Source organism: Thamnophis sirtalis, unplaced genomic scaffold (genome assembly GCF_051295495.1).
Source record: "Thamnophis sirtalis isolate CommonGarterSnake01/CBP01778 unplaced genomic scaffold, rThaSir2_p1.2 scaffold_4, whole genome shotgun sequence".
NCBI lineage: Eukaryota > Metazoa > Chordata > Lepidosauria > Squamata > Natricidae > Thamnophis > Thamnophis sirtalis.
Genome location: NW_028261384.1, coordinates 126,414,711 through 126,434,367, shown reverse-complemented (window position 1 = coordinate 126,434,367; position 19,657 = coordinate 126,414,711). Strand labels below are relative to the sequence as shown.

The 19,657-nt window shown below is 39.9% G+C and overlaps 3 protein-coding genes across 3 annotated transcripts; 2 read left to right on the top strand and 1 right to left on the bottom strand.

Annotated features, from left to right (window-relative positions):
• Positions 1-3,325: 3,325 nt before the first annotated feature.
• LOC148046427 (olfactory receptor 5P56-like) lies at positions 3,326-4,264 on the top strand. Its single transcript, XM_087714724.1, has one exon. It carries the CDS (start codon positions 3,326-3,328, stop codon positions 4,262-4,264), a length of 939 nt encoding a protein of 312 aa, XP_087570850.1.
• A 1,004-nt stretch (positions 4,265-5,268) lies between these two features.
• Positions 5,269-5,996, top strand: LOC148046426 (olfactory receptor 8U3-like). The gene is given in 2 exon segments (XM_087712029.1): positions 5,269-5,404; positions 5,407-5,996. Coding segments are annotated over 2 exon segments (726 nt in total).
• Positions 5,997-8,673: 2,677 nt separating this feature from the next.
• LOC148046425 (olfactory receptor 5P56-like) lies at positions 8,674-9,624 on the bottom strand. The gene has a single exon (XM_087714723.1). It carries the CDS (start codon positions 9,619-9,621, stop codon positions 8,674-8,676), a length of 948 nt encoding a protein of 315 aa, XP_087570849.1. The 5' UTR covers positions 9,622-9,624.
• Positions 9,625-19,657: the final 10,033 nt, after the last annotated feature.

Genomic DNA, 19,657 nt, shown 5'->3' with positions numbered 1-19,657 from the left:
ACCGAAGCAGTAGGTGTGAGCTTAAATGGACTCCACAGAGGATGGTAGAAGACAGAAAGGCCTGGAGGAACATTGTCCATGGGGTTACAATGGGTGGGACATGACTTCACAACTAACAACACCACCAATAAGTAGTTCTGGGGAGGACAGTCATAAATTAGAAAGATTGTTAAGCAACTATCAAAAGTGAAAGACTACCTTTGTTTTAATTATTCAAAGAACCCATCTTATTTGACTGTGTTAATCAAGTACTTCAGTTCTCAAGAGATTGAGATAGAAATGAATTATAATGAAGTAAAGCAAAGTTCCAATGGAATTGAAATAACCTCCATGGAATACATTCATATCATTCTTATGATCTTTTGCAATCTTGTTTCAAGATTGCAAAGCAGCAAATGTCAATATTTGGGAGAAGACGAAAAAGCAAGGATAAGTGGGTTTGAATCTAACCACAGTTAGCTGTTACAAGGATCAAGACACAATAACTTACTGATTTACTGAAAATATACTTTGCACCAAAAAGCATAGTTGATATCATCAAAAGCCTTTTGTAAATTCTATGGAACAGCATCCCCCTGAGGATTTGGGAAGGTCATTAAGATAGTTTGTCTAACCCGGGTGACTCTTTGTTTTGATTTAATCTAAGCCAATTCCCAGTTTCAAAAACTTATTCATAAAATCATGTGTTCTCATTCTTCAGCCTACTACTTTTTGAAGGATGACTCTGAAATTAAGGAGTCGAAAGTAATTGGCACAGGAAAGAGAATAATAGAATAGTAATTAGAATTTCTCTAGTTCTTTAAATATATATTTATGGCTTGTGATATCTTAAACAGGATTGTAATAAAACTGTGCTTTATTCAGCTAAGTATTTTCTATTAGTTGCTAGTCATTACATTAATCGGCTCGGTGCACAGAGAATCTTTTCAAGCATCCAAAGAACATATTACAGAACATCTAAGAATCTTCCCTTGAAAAGCCATTGAATTTCCAAGTTGCTTCTCACTGTTGCCTCAACAGACGCTGGTGGTGTTTAAGAGGTACAGAAAGGTAAGACCTTTTGCCATTTGGAAGTCTGTTGACAGAATCTGATTTTGTTAGGAAGGAGAACGTGAGGGAAGATGTTGCTTTTATCAATAGCAATAGCAATAGTTAGGCTTATATACCACTTCATAGGGCTTTCAGCCCTCTCTAAGCGGTTTACAGAGTCAGCATATTGCCCCCAACAACAATCTGGGTCCTCATTTTACCCACCTCGGAAGGATGGAAGGCTGAGTCAACCTTTTAATTAGGTGGAAAATCATTGCTACCTCTGAAAGAACTAAGCATTATGGTCAAAAGCCTGAATGACTGATGCTGCAGCTGACTGTAGCTGACTGATGCTGAAGTCAGATATGTGCCATGTGTTCAGAGTGGTGGTTAGTTGATGCAATCTTAACACGGTATGGCAATATTGGTAAGAATGGAATGGAATAGAATAGAATTCTTTATTGGCCAAATGTGATTGGACACAAATGGAATTTGTCTTTGATGCAGATGTTCTCAGTGTACATAAGGAGAATTAAATACATTCATCAAGAATAAAAAGATACAACACTTAGTGATAGTCAAGGTTACTAATAAGCTAACAAATCATAGTAGGAAACAAACAAAAGCAATATAAATTAAAAGATACAAGCAACATGGAAGCTGCCATTACACTAAGCTAAGTGGGATAAGATTTGTGGTCTACAAAATTTGTGGTCTTGTGCTTCAATGCAAGACTCCTATTGGGACTTATGCTAGCACGATAGTTCAAGTTTTATTATGTTTGCATCTCCAGCAAAGTACAAAACACACATGGTATAATCTGGTCATAATGTTTCCATTTTTTTCATGATGATTGATATCTCTGCAGTGGATGTAGAGAAATTCAGGCTTCTGGTTTCTATAGTTGAAGAATGAGAAGCCCAGAATTCCCTGCAGTTTTTGAAGGAATCTGTAAGAATTAAGCAGCTTTAATCTTGGCAATGCAACTGGATGGGTTGAGGGAAGAGGATGCTTTTATAGAATACAGAATAATAGAAAGATCTTGGAGGTCTCCTGGTTGGATCTTCTCTTCAAGCAGGAGACCTTATACCATTCCAGACAAATGCTATCTAATTTTTTCTTAAAAACCTCTAGTGATGGAGGACTCAAATATCTGAGAACAGGCAGCTGTAGTGATTGTTATCACTAATAAAATCAAATGACAGAACATTTGATGAAGTTTCTTTTTACAATTCTTTAAGTAAATTACACCCAAATAGATAACAGGCATGAGAGTAGGATGCAAGAAAAGCTACATGTAAGTAAGAAATAGTATGCCATTTTCCTCATTTCTCAGCCAGCTAGATTTAGTCACTTTTCTTGAATTTCCCTTCACATTTTTATTTCTGCTTTAGACATGAAAGCCAGCTGGATGACTGGAACAATCACTTGCTCTCTTCCAAAATCATCTCACAGTGGTGTTGTCGTGGGGAAAATAAGAGAAGGAAGAAGTATTAGATAAGCTGCTGAACTGAATTATGTGTAAAAAAATAAATTTGGGATATAAATAAACAAAAGATTTCATTAAAAATGCTTGAGAAATTCCACTGACATGGTGATTTTACATGGAGATAAAAGTACCCATATCTGACTCTAAGGGGCGATGCTCATCTCTGTTTCAAAGCCAAAGAGCCAGCATTGTCCAAAGATATCTCCATGGTTATGTGGCCGCCATGACTAAACATCAAAGGCGCACGCAGCATTGTTACCTTCCCACCAAAAGTGGTTCCTATTTTTCTACTTGCATTTTTACGTGCTTTTGAACTGCTACGTTGGCATAAGCTGGGACAAATAATGGGACTCACTCTGTTACGCGGCACTAGGGATTTAAACTGCCGAACTGCTGTCCTTTCTGATCAACAAACTCAGTGTCTTAGCCACTCAGCTACTATGTCCCTTATGGTGATTTTACACTAAGAGAAAAATAGCCATGACACTTATTTGTCTAATTTTTGCATCAAATGTCATATAGTGTAGTAATATATTATTTCCATAATATATGGAAATCATAATTATACATAGAGAATATTAGTTCTCTATGTATAATTTTGTTAAAAGAACTTGCTCCCAGAAAGATTCCCGATTAAAGGAACTCCTAAAAGTCAGAAACAGACTGATATGACTATTTAGCCTTGATTATTGCCTACATTGGTCTTCTATGGATATCCTATTTTATTTTTAAAAAAGAATTGTTTAATTTTTAGGGATTTTTCACTATCTTTCAGCAATTTCTTTTATCTTACAGGTAGTAAGCCAGATGGGAACTGAGAATTTGACCTTTGTTAAAGAATTCATGTTGGTGGGACTCACAAGTCATCGAGGGACCCAGCTTCTGCTCTTTGGGGTGCTCCTCCTGATCTACTTGCTTATCCTTTTTGACAACCTGCTGATCATCACTTTGGTGTGGGCTGATTCCCAGCTACATACACCCATGTACTTTTTCCTTAGCAATCTTGCTGTGATGGAGATTGGGTTGGTCACCAGCACGCTGCCTCAGATGTTGGCCCATCTGATCACTGGGAGCGGAATCCTCTCCTTAACGCGTTGCATGCTCCAAGGTTATATTGCCTTGAACATCGGCAGTGCTGAAAGTTTGCTGTTGGGTGTCATGGCCTATGACCGTTACTTGGCCATCTGCTCTCCCTTGTTGTACGCTACAGCCATGAGCAAGTTCCACCAGGTCCTGCTTGTTGGCACATGCTGGATCACTGGCTGTGCATTTTCCATGATTTATGTCATCAGTACTTTTCATCATTCTTTCTGTGGTCCTAACCTCATTAACCACTTCGCGTGTGAGCTGCCTATTGTACTGAAGCTTGCATGTGATGACATAAAAATGACTAAAGCCATTGTCTCTGGTCTATCAGCCTTCATGGTTTTCATTCCCCTTTCAGTTATCTTGTCTTCCTATGGATTCATTCTGCATTCTATATTGCACATGCGGTCAACTGCAGGAAGGAGTAAGGCCTTCTCCACTTGTGGGTCCCACCTTACCGTTGTCATCTTGTTCTATGGCACCGTTATTGCTATGTACATTATCCCCCACCCAGACTCAGGTCGTTCTCACAACAAGGAAATGACCATCTGTTACCTAGTAATTACTCCCCTGCTTAACCCTGTCATATATACCTTGCGGAACAAGGAGATTCATTCAGCAGTGATCAAGATGGCAAGAAGATGGGGCTTAGAGCAATGAATATGACCATTGACATCTTGCTGGGCTGGTTTTTGGTTGTGTTTTCTTTCAACTGAGGGAGGATGACTATAAACATAATACCAGGCAGTTTTAACTGTTTCTTCTCTTTTGTAAGGATGATGCAGCAGAAAAGCAGGCAGGCGAATGGCATGGAATGGAATGGAGTAGAACAGAACCTAACAGAGTAGAGTAGAGTAGAGTAGAGTAGAGTAGAGTAGAGTAGAGTAGAGTAGAGTAGAGTAGAGTAGAGTGGGGTGGGGTGGGGTGGGGTGGGGTGGGGTGGGGTGGGGTGGGGTGGGGTGGGGTGGGGTGTGGTGGGGTGGGGTGGGGTGGGGTGGGGTGGGGTGGGGTGGGTGGGGTGGATTAGAGGTAGAGGTAGAAGTAGAGGTAGGGGGCGAGTGAAGAGGGGAGAATGAAATGGAGTGGAGTAGGGTAGGGTAAAATAGGGTAGGATAGGCTATGGTGGAGTGGAGTGGAGTGGAGTGGAGTGGAGTGGAATGGAATAGAATAGAATAGAATAGAATAGAATAGAATAGAATAGAATAGAATAGAATAGAATAGAATAGAATAGAATAGAATAGAATAGAATAGAATAGAATAGAATAGAATAACAGAATTGGAAGGGACCTTGGACATCATCTAGTCCAACTCCCTGCTTAGCCAGGAAACCCTACACCACTTCAGACAAATCGTTATCAAATGTCTTCTTAAAAATTTCCAGTGTTGGAGCATTCACAACTTCTAGAGTTAAGTTGTTCCACTGATTAATTGTTCTGTCAGTAAATTTATCCTTAGTTCTAGATTGTTTCTCTCCTTGACTAGTTTCCATGCATTACTTCTTGTCCTGTCCTCAGGTGCTTTGGAGAATAGCTTCTCCCTTTTCTTTGTGGCAGCCCCTGAGATATTGGAAGACTTCTATCATGTGACTCCTAGTGCTTCTTTTCATTAAACTAGACATACCCAATTCCAGCAACCATTCTTTCTATGCCACATTCCACATTCCCATGTACTATTTTCTCTCACATTTTACAGGGATAGAAATATGTTGTGTCACCAGCACCATGCCCCTCATGTTAACCCATCTCTTGACTGCAAATGGGGTCATCTCTTTTGCACTCTGCATCATCCAGATGTATGTCGCATGGAGTCCTATCTCTTGAGTGTCATGGCCTATGGCTGCTACTTAGCCATCTGCCATCCTCTAATTTATGCTACTGCCATGAGCAAGCAAAACCGGTTGTACTTTGCTTTAGCCTGCTGGGTAATTGCTCCTGTGCTCTGCGCCATCTGTGTTATCTGTCTTGCTGGCCAAACTTATTGTGGTCCCAACCGGATAAACCACTTCATATGTGAGATGCCAGTGGTGATGAAACTTGCATGTAGTGATACACATATAGTCAAGCTTGTGAATTTAGCTATAGGAGCATTAGGCATTCTGGTTCCTCTATCGGTCATTCTGACCACCTATGGGTATATACTTTACTCGGTCTCACATATGAAGTCAAACGTTGGACTGCACAAGGCTTTCTCTACCTGTGGCTCCCATTTGATTGTGGTCGTTTTGTTTTATGGGACGATTATCTGTATGTATATGATTCCAAAGTCAGCTTCATCTCCTGATCATGATAAACAAATTGCAGTCTTCTATGTTGTGGTCACCCCTCTGCTCAACCCCACTATTTATACCTTGAGGAACAAGAGCATACATAGGGCAGCATCTAAAATATTGTGAAGAGTTGCTTTATAAAAACAAGCAAATACTCCAAATAAGGTTTCTATTAGGCAATTTATTAGGTGTTGCTTAATGCGCTAACTAATGGTATCACTGTTTTTGAATTCTGGTGTTGCAGGAGACACAAATCATTTGTTTGTGGTTTGTGTATTTTAACTAAGGACTATCTAGGTGTACAAGGGACCTGGTGGCTCAGTGGCTAAGACACTGAGCTTGTCGATCAGAAAGGTCGGCGGTTTGGTGGTTCGAATCCCTAGGGCCATGTAATTGAGTGAACTCCTGTTACTTGTCCAAGCTTCTGCCAACCTAGCAGTTGGAGGGATGTAAAAATGCAAGTAAAAAAATAGGAACCACCTTTGGTGGGAAGGTAACAATGTTCCGTGCACCTTCAGCATTTACTCATGTCTTAAGGAGAGTTTGTATGAAAGGCTACATATGTCTCCACTTAAAAATCTATTCCATAGAAAATTGTTTACAAATGCTTACAGAACTCTCTCTCCCTCATTCCCTCTCTCCCTCTCCCTCCTTCTCCCTCTTTCCCTCTCACCCACATAAATATTCATATGTTGAATTGAATTAATTTCCTAGGGACACTTCATTCATTTCATTTTAACCTTTAATTCAGAAACAGTTTGACATTGCATTCTTCTTGGATTTTGCTTGACTAATGTCCAATGACGTGCAGTCAGGGGAGGTAGGGGCGGCAGGGCCTCACCACGGTCATCATGAAAAGAAAAAAAAATGTAAAAGGAAAAAGGCTGAAGTAGTTGCTGCCAGAGACACAGTGGGTGACTCTGCTTAGTGCTTAACAGTTTAAAAAAGCCTCTAAAATAGTGCCCTCTGCAGGAGGAGGTGGGCCTCATTTAGTCTATCTTTATGATCTCTCGAGCAGAGTTAAGCAAGGGTTAAAAGCCAAAAAATTCCTTATGTAGATGAGGCACTTGGTTCTCTGGCCTCCTCCTGTAGAGGGCGCTTTTGTAGAGGCTTTTTTAAACAGTTAAGCAGAGTCAGCCATTGGGGACTCTGGCAGCACCTAACCCAGCCTGACCTCAGCAGCTCTTGCCTTTTTCCATTTTCCATTTTTACATTTTCATCATGGCAGACAAGAGGAAAGTTGAAATCCTCTGTGAAACAGCTCGAAAAGGTATGTGGGTTGGAGGGAGGGGGAGGAATTCAAAATTAATGTAATTTGTAAGTAATTGTATTATTGTAAGTAATTTGTGTGTGTGTTTTCCTCGCCTCTGCTGGCTCGTGGGCTGGCACTTTTTTATGTCGGACATAGCGGCAGGGCTTTTGGACATAGCAGCAAGGCTTTTGGACGCGGCAGGGTGGCTTTTGCCCGCTTTCAAGAAAGCTTTCTTCAAGAAAGCTTTCTATGTCCAACATAGAGGCGTCCCACCTCTATGTCGGACATAGCTCCAGGACAGCAGGGTAGCTTTTGCCGGCTTTCAAGAAAGCTTTCTTCAAGAAAGCTTTCTATGTCCAACATAGAGGCGTCCCACCTCTATGTCGGACATAGCTCCAGGACAGCAGGGTAGCTTTTGCCGGCTTTCAAGAAAGCTTTCTTGAAAGCAGGCAAAAGCCGCCCTGCTGCCCCTGGACTAGAGGCAAAAGCCACCCTGCTGCTATGTCCAACATAGAGGCATCCCACCTTTATGTCGGACATAGCGCCGGGGTGGCAGGGCAGCTTTTGCCCGCTTGCCTCACCAGCCATAAACCTCACCGCACATCACTGGTTTCAGGAATTGGGTATGTCTACTTTGATGAAAAGAAGGTCTAAGGGTGACATGATAGCAATGTTCCTTTATTGCTTCATTGCAATGTTCCTTCATTGTAAAGTTACAATGACACTGAAAAAGTGACTTATGACCATTTTTCAATTATGACTATTGCATCCTTCCTCTTGGACGTACATCCAAAAGGACAGTGCCAGGAACCATTAAAGCAGTGTAGAAAGCTTAAAACAACTCTTTCCATTTAAGAAAGTCAAGCCCCTAATACCAGCAAAGGAAATAAAAACATCCAGAGAAAGTCTGGGCACACTGCTAAGAACCATTAGCTGTTACAATGTAATAAGGCAATTTCTGTAAGCAGGGCTATAAAGATAAGGATTAGGCTAGAAACAACACCAGAATGTTTCTTCCTGCCTGTAAAGTAGCTCTGTAAAGTGTGGGGGTGGGTGGGTTGAGGCTTTTGGAAGATTTGTTCCAACAACCGGTTCTCCGAACAGCTCAGAAAGTTAACAAATGGTTTTTCTGAATAGGTGCAAACCAGCTGAATCCCACCACTGAATATTCCCAACTAAAAGGACTTTGTGAAATGTAGGCAGTAGACTCTGTCCCTCTCAGGCAATTCATTTGATTTCATTACACACACACCAAATAATACTTTAGCTTATGTCAATTCTTCTCCAACTTTAATAAGGCTATTGAAGAAACTTCTGTAAACAGCTGAGGAAGCAGATATAATAGCACTATCAATTTTTTTCTTTAAAAAGACGTATTTACATTGCACCCAAATACCATGATGATAATAGTCTGAGAGGTTATTCACAGAAATATTGGGTTGAGTTTATGGCTAGGCAAACCAACATTTAAGGCATTCTGAATTAATGCTCATGATCAGCCAATGTCTGACATGGCATGGAAGAAAGACTGACAAAGTAAGACACAAACATTCATGTTTTCTGGTTAAAGTCTTTTCTTTGCAATATCTTTCTTGCTGACCTATGGATGTCCTTGTTCCTTAGAGTATAAATGATAGGGTTAAGCAGAGGGGCCACCAGTACATAAAAAATTGCACTGTGCTTATTATGATCAGGAGCTGAGGTTGATTTAGGAATGACATATATAAAAAGGGTAGGGCCATAAAACAAGGTGACTACAAGCAGATGGGAGCCACAGGTAGAGAACGCTTTGCGCTGTCCAACTGAAGACTTCATGTGGGATACGGAATAAAGAATTAACACATAGGAGGTTAGGATGACACAAAGAGGAAACAGAAGGAGTAAGGCTCCTGCACCAGATACAATTTTCTCGATGAATTGTACATCACCACATGAAAGTTTTAACACCACAGGAAATTCACACATAAAGTGGTTGATATGATTGGGACCACAGAAAGTTTGGGATACCAGGACGGCATCGAGTATAGCAGAGAGCAGAGATGCAATTACCCAGCAGGTTAAAGCAAACTGCAACTGGCATCGCTGGTCCATAACAACAGCATATTTTAGGGGAGAACAGATGGCCAGATAACGGTCATAAGCCATGACACCCAGTAGCAAAGACTCAGTGCAACCTGTGGACCCTACAAAAAATATCTGGGCAATGCAGAGTGGGAAGGAGATGGCTCCATGCCCAGCCATGAGGTGAGATAACATTACGGGCACTGTGCTTGTGATGTAACATATTTCAATCACCGCAAGATGAGAAAGAAAATAATACATAGGAGTGTTGAGTTGTATATCAGACTCCACCAATATGATGATCAGCAGGTTCCCTAAAACTGTAATCAAGTAAAAAATGAGAATGACCCCAAAGAGGAGTAGCTGGATTTTTCTGTCATTGCTGAATCCCAGCAAGATGAATTCCTTGACAGAGGTGAAGTTCTCAGCTTCAATCATGGCCTCCTGCCTGAGGAGAAGGAAAAAAGAACAAGAGTCCATTGGATCAACTACCATTTTTTTTTCAGTTTTTAAATATTTTTATTGAAATATAAAACTGAAATACTGTGCATCAATTTATCAGCTGCAGATGAATTCTTATATATATATACAACATACATACATACATACATACATACATACACACACACACACACGTACGTACGTACGTACGTACGTATGTATGTATGTATGTATGTATGTATGTATGTATATATATGTTGTATTTGTGCTGATAAATAAATAAAGGGAGACTACTATAGATCTATTTCAAGGTATTTAGCTCTCATCAGCTAGCCATACCCTTACTGGGATTCGAACCTGTGCTGTATTGCATCTTAGGCAGATGTCTTAACCATTAAGCCACAGGTCCTCCTCCTTATCAGCTGAGCCAGGGAAGTAGATATGTATTTAGTGTCACAACCCCTGGTATGCCCCAATTATGGGAGGAAGCTAATTGCTTCCATTCTCTATCTATCGGCTCATCACAAGAGACCATCACGACAGAAACCCAATATTTTTACTGTTGCCTTTGTTACATTTGTGTTGTATTTGTGCTGATAAATAAATAAAGGGAGACTAGTATAGATCTGTTTCAAACTATTTAGCTCTCATCAGCTAGCCATACCCTTACTGGGATTCGAACCTATACATATATTTAACTCAAATCAACCTCCTCCTTATATATTGTTTACATCAGTGGTGGGTTGCCAATTTTTCTATTACTGGTTCAGGCACACTCCTGCGCTCGCTCGCGCACATGCGCAATGCTTTTGTGCATGTGCAGAAGCATTCAGGTGGATGGGCGGAGCCTCCCATTGCCACTACTACCGGTTCGCATGATCCGGGCTGAATCGGCAGTAATTCACCTCTGGTCTACATAGAAATATATTGAATTGTCCTGGCATTCCATTTGCCATAAAATAAAGGTAAAAACAAAATAACACATATACTATTTTAAAGAATGCTAGTGTTATGCAGTGATTTCTGACCATCATATTCTAGTATGTCAACTCATCTATCATTCTAATACCTACATTCTAATAAATACATAGTATCTCTTTCCTTGTCCACCTAACCTGATTCTTTTGCATTCCAATTTCTACCTCATGTTTCTAACCATTGGTAGAATCTATCCCATGTAGCATAGTATTCTGTATCTCCCTTATCTTTTATTTTTAGCATTCGTCTGTCTATTTCTAGTATCTTCCTTATTGTCTCATCTTCTGAAGGGGTGTTTTCGCTCTTCTACTGCTGTGCATAGACAATTCTTGCTGTGGTCAAGATGTGTAATATTAGATATATTGTCCTTTTATCATAACCATCTGATATAATGCCCAATAAAAATACTTCTGCTTAAATTCTGTATGTTGTCTGGTCCTTTAAATACATAAATACACACAAAACAGGGCCATGATTATCCAGAGCCATTTCTGAAATCAAGGTACTTAAATTATTCCAGGTAATATTAGTATCATCATCTGAAGATGGGCATGCTTGAATGCAGGGATCAGAAGCACTACAATATGGGAAAATAAACTAGTTTTATTTCTTTCCTATCATTCTCCTTTATTTGCTTTAGAGATCAGGTTTAAAAAGGCAGACTCTAAATAATTTATTTTGGGTAAAGTCTATTTTCTTGCCATCTGTAGCTGTTGTGTGTGGGGCTATTTTTTCCTGTTGATAGATTGCACTTTTATATCAATCATCATTGTAAATATTCAACCTCATAGTAAGATTATTTTGTTGTTGTTGTTGTTGTTGTTGTTGTTGTTGTTGTAAAATAGCAAAGGAACAAATCAGCAACAATTGAAACAACTTCCATAATTAACTACTTTTGGCAATTGGTTTAAATTTCACTACATATAGGCTTCATGGTTAGTAAAATATTATTCTGTTATTTATTCTTCTGTAGCAATGCAAACTAAAAAAATATCAAGGGAATTTGTTACAACCAGATAATTGTGCAAACATCACCTTAGCTTCAGAAACTACAAATATTTTCCCATGCTATAAATTATACATAAGATAATTATTCTGTTATTGGTTTCTTCCTCAAAATAAACCCAAATAAAGAAATATAGTGGTGAATTTCTTAAAGGATTCTACTTCAAGATTGCTAGTATGGTAATTTATTAATAATTTAATAGTAACATATTAAGAAAAAAATACTTCCTGAAAAGAAATGTTATTCTAGAGTCTTTTCACAAAACTAATAAAATATAACCACCTCTGTTACTTCACAAATATATTTTTGAATTTATTCACATTAGAAAACAAATTACTATCTGCCCACATTAAACTTTCTTTCTGGTCTAGTAACACAGATTATTTTATTAGAAAAACAAGGATTATCTCATCAGATTCCTCATCTAGATGATCTTTATTTTTATTTTATTCAGTTTGTCAAACATGTAAAAGATAACAGGTATAAGTATAAACTAAGTATGAACACAGTAAATGGGTACGAAAAAATGGAGACAGTAGGACAGAGATTTCTTTGGACCTGGAAGCTAAACAAATTTTGATATGGTTATACTTGGAATAGATATGACTAAGGATTTTCAGATTATCTTTTCCAGTGACAAAATATAAAATTACCTTTCTTCTTTTCCAGGATGTTCCTCAGTCTTCATAAAAAAGCTAATCAGGTGTTCGCCTTCTACTAAGGTAACCCACATAATGGAAGATGATCCATTTCCTTTCTACTGAAGCCAGATATTGAACATCTATAAAGGACAGAGATTATGTCTCTGTGATGAAAAAGCATATATGAATTGTCACAGAGTTGTCTTAATAAAAAATAAAAATGAAATATTCTTCACAGGAGCTTGGCAGCCTATTTGTTCATACTAAGAATAACATCTAAATTATTATGGAAGAATAATATACTTTTTGAAGGTATCTTGGGAATATTTATAATTTCTGAGCACATAAACCTCACCAAGGGGATAGAGAGAGTCCGCATATTATCATTGGGAATACAAAACTTTGCTCCACTTGCTCCTCAAAATCTCTGTTGAAGGGAAATTGGTAGGAGATCATGATCTGAATGAAATTGCTCAGGTCCCTTTGACCTATTGCAATAATTTATATACTTTGGCTACTACCTGAGGGAGGGCCTTCTCTGTGGCAGCTCCGGCCCTTTAAAACGAGCTCCCCGCAGAGATTCGGACCCTCACCTCTCTCCAGGCCTTCCGAAAAGCCGTTAAAACCTGGCTGTGTCGGCAGGCCTGGAGTCGATGAGTTCCCTTCCCCTCTTGAATTGTGTGTCTGTTGGTGGTTTTTTTAATTCCCTGTATTTTTTGTTGTAGTTCTTGTGTTTTCCCTCCCCCCTCCTTTGAGTTTGTGCGCCACCCTGAGTCCCGCCTGGGAATAGGGCAGCATATAAATAAAATGAACCTTGAACCTTGAACCTTTTTGTTTCTCTTAATCTTGACCTCTTGTATATCTCAAAAATGTATTCAAGGATCGCCCATTGTTTGAACATATCATCAGAGGTTAAACTAAGTAATACCCATCACTCAGAGTCTTAATTAGTATATACTATGTATATAATATTATATACAGTATATAGTATATACATAGTGTGAGTGTGTGTGCTGTGTATAACATATATATTAATTAATTCAGAAATTAAAATATTGTCAGTGTTCCAAGTATCATGTAGAATTAAACAAGAGTCCAAGGCAAAATGATCCTTAAAGTTCCAATTTAATAAATCAGACATCTTAGCACATCTGTGTAATCCCAATTCTAAAGAGCTTCTTGGAATTCCACCCAGTTAAAAATTCATGATCTTGTCCCCACACCCACAAATCCATCACATAATCCAATCTTCTCCTTCCACGCTGGCATCTCCACCCAGCTTCTTCCGGTCAGGTGTAAAAGTGCAGAGACCAAAGATGACCTTGGTCTTCTAGAAAAGAATGACAACACATTCCACAGTCCTACTCCCATCTATTCCCCCCTCCCATCAACTATACTAATGAAACAGCATAATGAAATAAGAGAAAGTGTGGTAGGCCAAAATTCTAAAAGGAATATAATTGCAGGCCTGACAAATATATCTTCAAACAAGGTTTTGTCATAGTGATCAATATTGATCTGCGAGGGTCAATGGGAATAGTCATTATTGTTGCTGCTGCATTTAACCACTGAGCTGAGGTGGCACAGTGGTTAAATGCAGCACTGTAGGCTACTTCAGCTGACTGCAATTCTGCAGTTCGGCTGTTCAAATCTCACCGGCTCAGGGTTGACTCAGCCTTCCATCCTTCCGAGGTGGGTAAAATGAGGACCCGGATTGTTGTTGGGGGCAATATGCTGACTCTGTAAACCGCTTAGAGAGGGCTGAAAGCCCTATGAAGCGGTATATAAGTCTAACTGCTATTAATAATAGTACTATGAGTTAAATAAGCATTTTTTAAATAGTTTCATATAATAAATGCTTGTGGGTCGATGAACAATCTGAAACCTCATGAAAGAGTCAATGAGCTGAAGGGTTTGTGGATCTCTACTTTAAAATTTCAGGCAAGATCATTTCAAAGGTTTCTACTGCTTGGTGAATTGAAATGTATAGAAAATATGCAGCCAATACAGAGCGTTGAATTTATACTGATTTTATATCTGCTTTTAAAGAAGGAAAAGTCAACTTTTAGTTTACTATGTGGTTTATTTAAAAAGCTGCAATGGTCCCAAATTTAAATTCATAGATTGCAACGTTCAAATCAATAATTTTTCCCAAATATATGCTACATTGAGAAGGAATTGGCATAGACTGTATTTGGTCCATCATTCCAGTTCATTAAGACAGAGGTCTACAATATTTCAATACTGTGACTGGTTAAATATCCTTGCAATGGGCTCCTACTAGTGTATTAATCCTATTAATGTATATTGAAAATAAAATTTCATCCAGTTTATTGCAGCATATTCCAGAATATCTCATTGATTTAATCTGCAGCATATTTCGGAGTGCATTTTCTTTTTTTCTGAAGCGTAAGATAGAAATGTCGACTCATTCTGCTCAGCTACCTGAAATCATATCAGAAATTATATCAGACATAATTATAGGAGATTACCAGGAGTGGGTTCCAGCTGCCATTACTACTGGTTCAGTAGCAAAAATATTTGCATGCATTTTCATTTAAAACAATCTGCGCATGCGCACACTGTAAAAAAATGAATAAAAAGTACATTTTTTAAATGAAGATTGTTCTGCACATGTGCAGAACAAAAAAATCAAGATGTCGCCACCAATCATAGAATTGGCACAGTCACGTGTCCGATGGAGTTACTACCTATTCAGCCGACCGGACTGAATAAGTAGGAACCCACCTCTGGACATAGTCCCCCTGTGAATACCTAAAAATGATATGGCAGGAGAAGACATGGATTTAATATTTAATATTTAATAATCCTGCTTCCTGGAGCCGAAATAATAAGACTTTTGGTGGGATGTAGTCTGAGTTCCCAAAATGGTGGAAACACCTACCCAGAGGAGCAAGACAGAGCGTATGGTTTGTTTAAGGAACAATAAAGGGAACTAGAGGTACTCCTCAGGTTAGGCCACAACTGAGCCCAAAATGTATGTTGCTAAGAGAAAGAATTGTTAAGTGTTACAATTGTCTAGACTCTTTTCAGTTGGGTTTCAGGCCTGGTTACAGCACGGAAACTGCTTTGGTCGTGCTGATCGATGATCTCTGGCGGGCCAGGGATAGGGGTCACCCCTCTATCCTTGTGCTTCTTGACCTCTCAGCGGCCTTCGATACCATCGACCATGGTATCCTTCTGCGACGGTTGCGAGAGGTGGGGGTGGGAGGCACTGTTTTGTGGTGGTTCTCCTCCTACCTCTCGGACAGGTCGCAGTCGGTGTTGGTCGGAGGACAGAGATCGACCCCAAGGCCCCTCAAGTATGGGGTGCCACAGGGTTCAGTCCTGTCCCCCCTCCTATTTAACATCTACATGAAGCCGCTGGGTGAGATCATACGCCAGCACGGGATTAAGTATCACCAATATGCAGATGATACGCAGCTGTATCTGTCTGCCCTGTGCCAACTCAGCGAAGCAGTAGAAGTGATGTGCCAGTGCCTGGAGGCTGTTAGAGTCTGGATGGGAGCAAACAAGTTGGCACTCAATCCAGACAAGACCGAGTGGCTTCTGATGTTCCCTCCCAAAGATTGTCCAACTGTTCCATCTCTCAGGCTGGGGGGTGAAATTATACGCCCCTCAGAGAGGGTTCGCAATTTGGGAGTCCTCCTGGACCCACAGCTGACTCTAGAACACCATCTGTCGGCTGTGACCAGGGGGACCTTTGCCCAGGTTCGCCTGGTGCACCAATTGCGACCCTACCTGGATCGGGAGGCCCTTCAGACAGTCACTCACGCCCTCGTGACCTCAAGACTGGATTATTGTAATGCGCTCTACATGGGGCTGCCCTTGAAGAGTGTTCGAAGACTCCAATTAGTCCAGAATGCAGCTGTGCGAGCAATTGTGGGTGCACCAAGGTACACCCACGTTACACCTATCCTCCGCGAGCTGCACTGGCTACCTATTAGTCTCCGAATCCGCTTCAAGGTGCTGGTCGCTACCTTTAAAGCCCTACATGGCATCGGACCTGGGTACCTGAGAGACCGCCTCCTGCCGATTACCTCTCTCAGACCAATTAGATCGCACAGGTTGGGTCTCCTCCGGATTCCATCTGCCAGCCAATGTTGGCTGGCGACTCCACAGGGGAGAGCCTTCTCTGTGGCAGCTCCGGCCCTCTGGAATGAGCTCCCTGTTGAGATCTGGATCCTTGCTACCCTCCCGGCCTTCTGCAAAGCCACCAAGTGCTGGCTGTTCCAGCAGGCTGGGGGGAGCTGAGAAGCATCTACCTCCACAGAAATTGTGAATGTTGGTTTTGTTTTTAATATGTTGTCTTTGTCTCGTTCCCCCCTTTCCCTTGTCTTTTGTGAGCCACCCGGTGTCCTCCGGGAGTGGGCGGCATACAAGACAAATAAATAAATAAATAAATAATAAGTGGGCTCATCCCATTTTATGACTTTTCTTGCCACAGTTGTTAAGTGAATCATTGCATTTCTTTCTTTTTTAATATTTATTTTTATTACATGATTTTCCTTTACATGTCTCTATCACATATTTAACAGATCAGTGGCATTATTCATACAAGTAGAATCAATATCTGATATATTATATACATTCTGTTTCCAAATGTTCTAACCCTGTGTACATTTCCATTTCTTATTTCTATTATCTATCCATTTCTCCCATACCGCATAATATTCCGAATCATCCTTTCCCTTTAACACCAACATGAGTTTCTCCATTTCTGCACAATCAAATACTTTTTGGATTGCTAGTTCCTCTGGCAGAATGCTATCTTTCTTCCAATACTGCTCAAAAGCAATCCTTGCCACCATTATTATATATAACATCATATTTCTATTATAATTCACCTTAATTATATCCAGGAGAAACATTTCCGGGTTTGAATTCTATTTGACATTTAGTTAAGTCCTGCAGCCAATTCTGTATATTCAGCCAATATCTTTTCTCTTTCTCATGAAAGATGATACCTTTTCCCTGTTTGCATTTCCAGAATTGTTGCATTTCTTAAGTTAGTCGCAAAAGCAGATCTCATGAGACAGGACACAGTCATAAGGAGAAATCAGTTGACAACCATAAGAATTTCGATCACATGACCAACTATATCTGCAATGCTCGTATGTGTGAAAAATGAACATAAGTCACTTTTTTCGGTGCTGTTGTAACTTTCTTAGTTTTGATGATTATATCATCCATGCCTGAATTCAATAACTTTCTTTCTACCTAGAGTCTTTCTGTACCAGACTTTCATTGTAAATGTGAAACTTTTTTTAAAAACTTCAGAAATATCATTTCAAAAATTCTTTTTTATTTTTATTAAACAAACAACACAAAAAATATCATCATCTTACATTTCATTTTGTAGAAAGTGTGTAAATTGGTTACAATTAGTTTTCATGCATCTCTTCCACAGTCTTTACTTACATTCATATCAAATGTCAAAGATTCTTAATGGGTCTTACTATCAACATAGCATAGTTCTCATTTGACTGAAATTCTTTTAGTGTCCTTTTGCCTAGAATAATCCATAGTTAAAAACACAACCACCTGATGGCATTTCATTAATTATTACAAAGTCATCCAATAACCTTAAGCCTTTATAACATATTCTAAACAAAGATTAGTTGACAAAGTTTCTAAGCCCCCTTTTCCCCCCCAAGTCACTGTTTACAATTTGTGTCTATGTTTTCTGAGGTTTTTGCGGGTGTTAGTGTGTAGGTCTTTGGTTATTCGGGTTTTCTCCCGCGTAAAATTGGAAGCGTTTTGGCGACGTTTCGACGAAGTCTCATTCATCATCTTCAGGCTTGTTTGCTCAGCTTCGTGCTTCCAGGAGCAATGTGAGATCTCGGCTGTTTCTTCCTTTTAACTACCAGTGGGGGTTTGAGCTGATTGGGTGGGAGCTTGGCTGTGTTCTGATTGGGTGGAGGTGTGTTCTGATTGGTTGGGGGTTTGTGTTTCATGTAAGGATTGGAGGGGTTTAAAAGAGCCGAGGTGGCACAGTGGTTAAATGCAGCACTGCAGGCTACTTCAGCTAACTGCAGTTCTGTAGTTCGGCTGTTCAAATCTCACCGGCTCAGGGTTGACTCAGCCTTCCATCCTTCCGAGGTGGGTAAAATGAGGACGCGGATTGTTGTTGGGGGCAATATGCTGACTCTGTAAACTGCTTAGAGAGGGCTGAAAGCCCTATGAAGCGGTATATAAGTCTAACTGCTATTGCTATTGCTATAATTGCTAAATGGCTAATGGTGCAGTTGCGGTCTGGCTTTTGGTCCTTGGTCGTGCCTCATCATCAGTGTGGGTTCTTGTCTGCTTTCTGCGTGGATGTTTGGTGGTGACATCCTGTGTGGCTCTTGTGAGTGTGGGTCTGGTGTCATTCCTCATGTTAGGGACTTGTTTGTCAATAAGGGCGAGTTTCCAAATGGCTGGTAAGTGGGAGGTATTGTCTCATTTGTTCATGCTCTGTGGGCGTTTTTCTATCTCGATGGCTTCTCTAATTATTCTGTTGTTAAAGTGTTCAGCTTTGGTAATAGTTCTGGTCTTTTTAAACTCAATTTCATGCCCAGTGGCTTTCAGGTGTTGGACCAGGGAAGAAGTTGGTTCCTCTTTTCTGATTGCGTTGTTGTGTTCCTCAATACGTGCACTTATTCTTCTGTTGGTTTGACCGATGTATGTAGAGGGGCAGGTGGTGCATGGGATTTCATATACTCCTTGATTTTCTAACTCTATTTTGTCTTTTGGGTTTCTTAGGATGGTGGCTATTTTTCAGTTTGTGCAGAATGCTGTCTTGATGTTGTGTTTGTGGAGAATTTTGCTAAATTTGCCAGTGGTGCCTTTTATCTATGGGAGGAAGGCTTTTCCATTATCTTGTTCTTTGTCTTGGATTTTAGAGGTGGTTTCTTTTTGGATTAGGTTGTTGAGAGAGAGACTTCCAATTTTACGCAGGAGAAAACCCGAATAACCAAAGACCTACATACTAACACCTGCGAAAACCTCAGAAAACATGTATGTATGTATGTATGTATGTATGTATGTATGTAGGTATGTATGTATGTATGTATTTAGTGTCACAACCCCTAGTATGCCCAAATATGGGAGGAGGCATACTGCTTCCTTTCTCTATCTATCGGCTCATCACAAGAGACCATCCAGATAGAAAGCCAATATTTTTACTGTTGCCTTTGTTACATTTGTGTTGTATAACTCTATTTCAATCTATTTAGCTCTCATCAGCTAGCCATACCCTTACTGGGATTAGAATACATACATACACATACATGCATGCATGCATGCATGCATGCATACATACATACATACATACATACATATATGGATAGATAGATAGATAGATAGATAGATAGATAGATAGATAGATAGATAGATAGATAGATAG

Bases quoted from the DNA above. Each gene is read 5' to 3' on its own strand.
- LOC148046427 (XM_087714724.1), top strand. From the start codon at position 3,326: ATGGGAACTGAGAATTTGACCTTTGTTAAAGAATTCATGTTGGTGGGA.
- LOC148046425 (XM_087714723.1), bottom strand. From the start codon at position 9,621: ATGATTGAAGCTGAGAACTTCACCTCTGTCAAGGAATTCATCTTGCTG.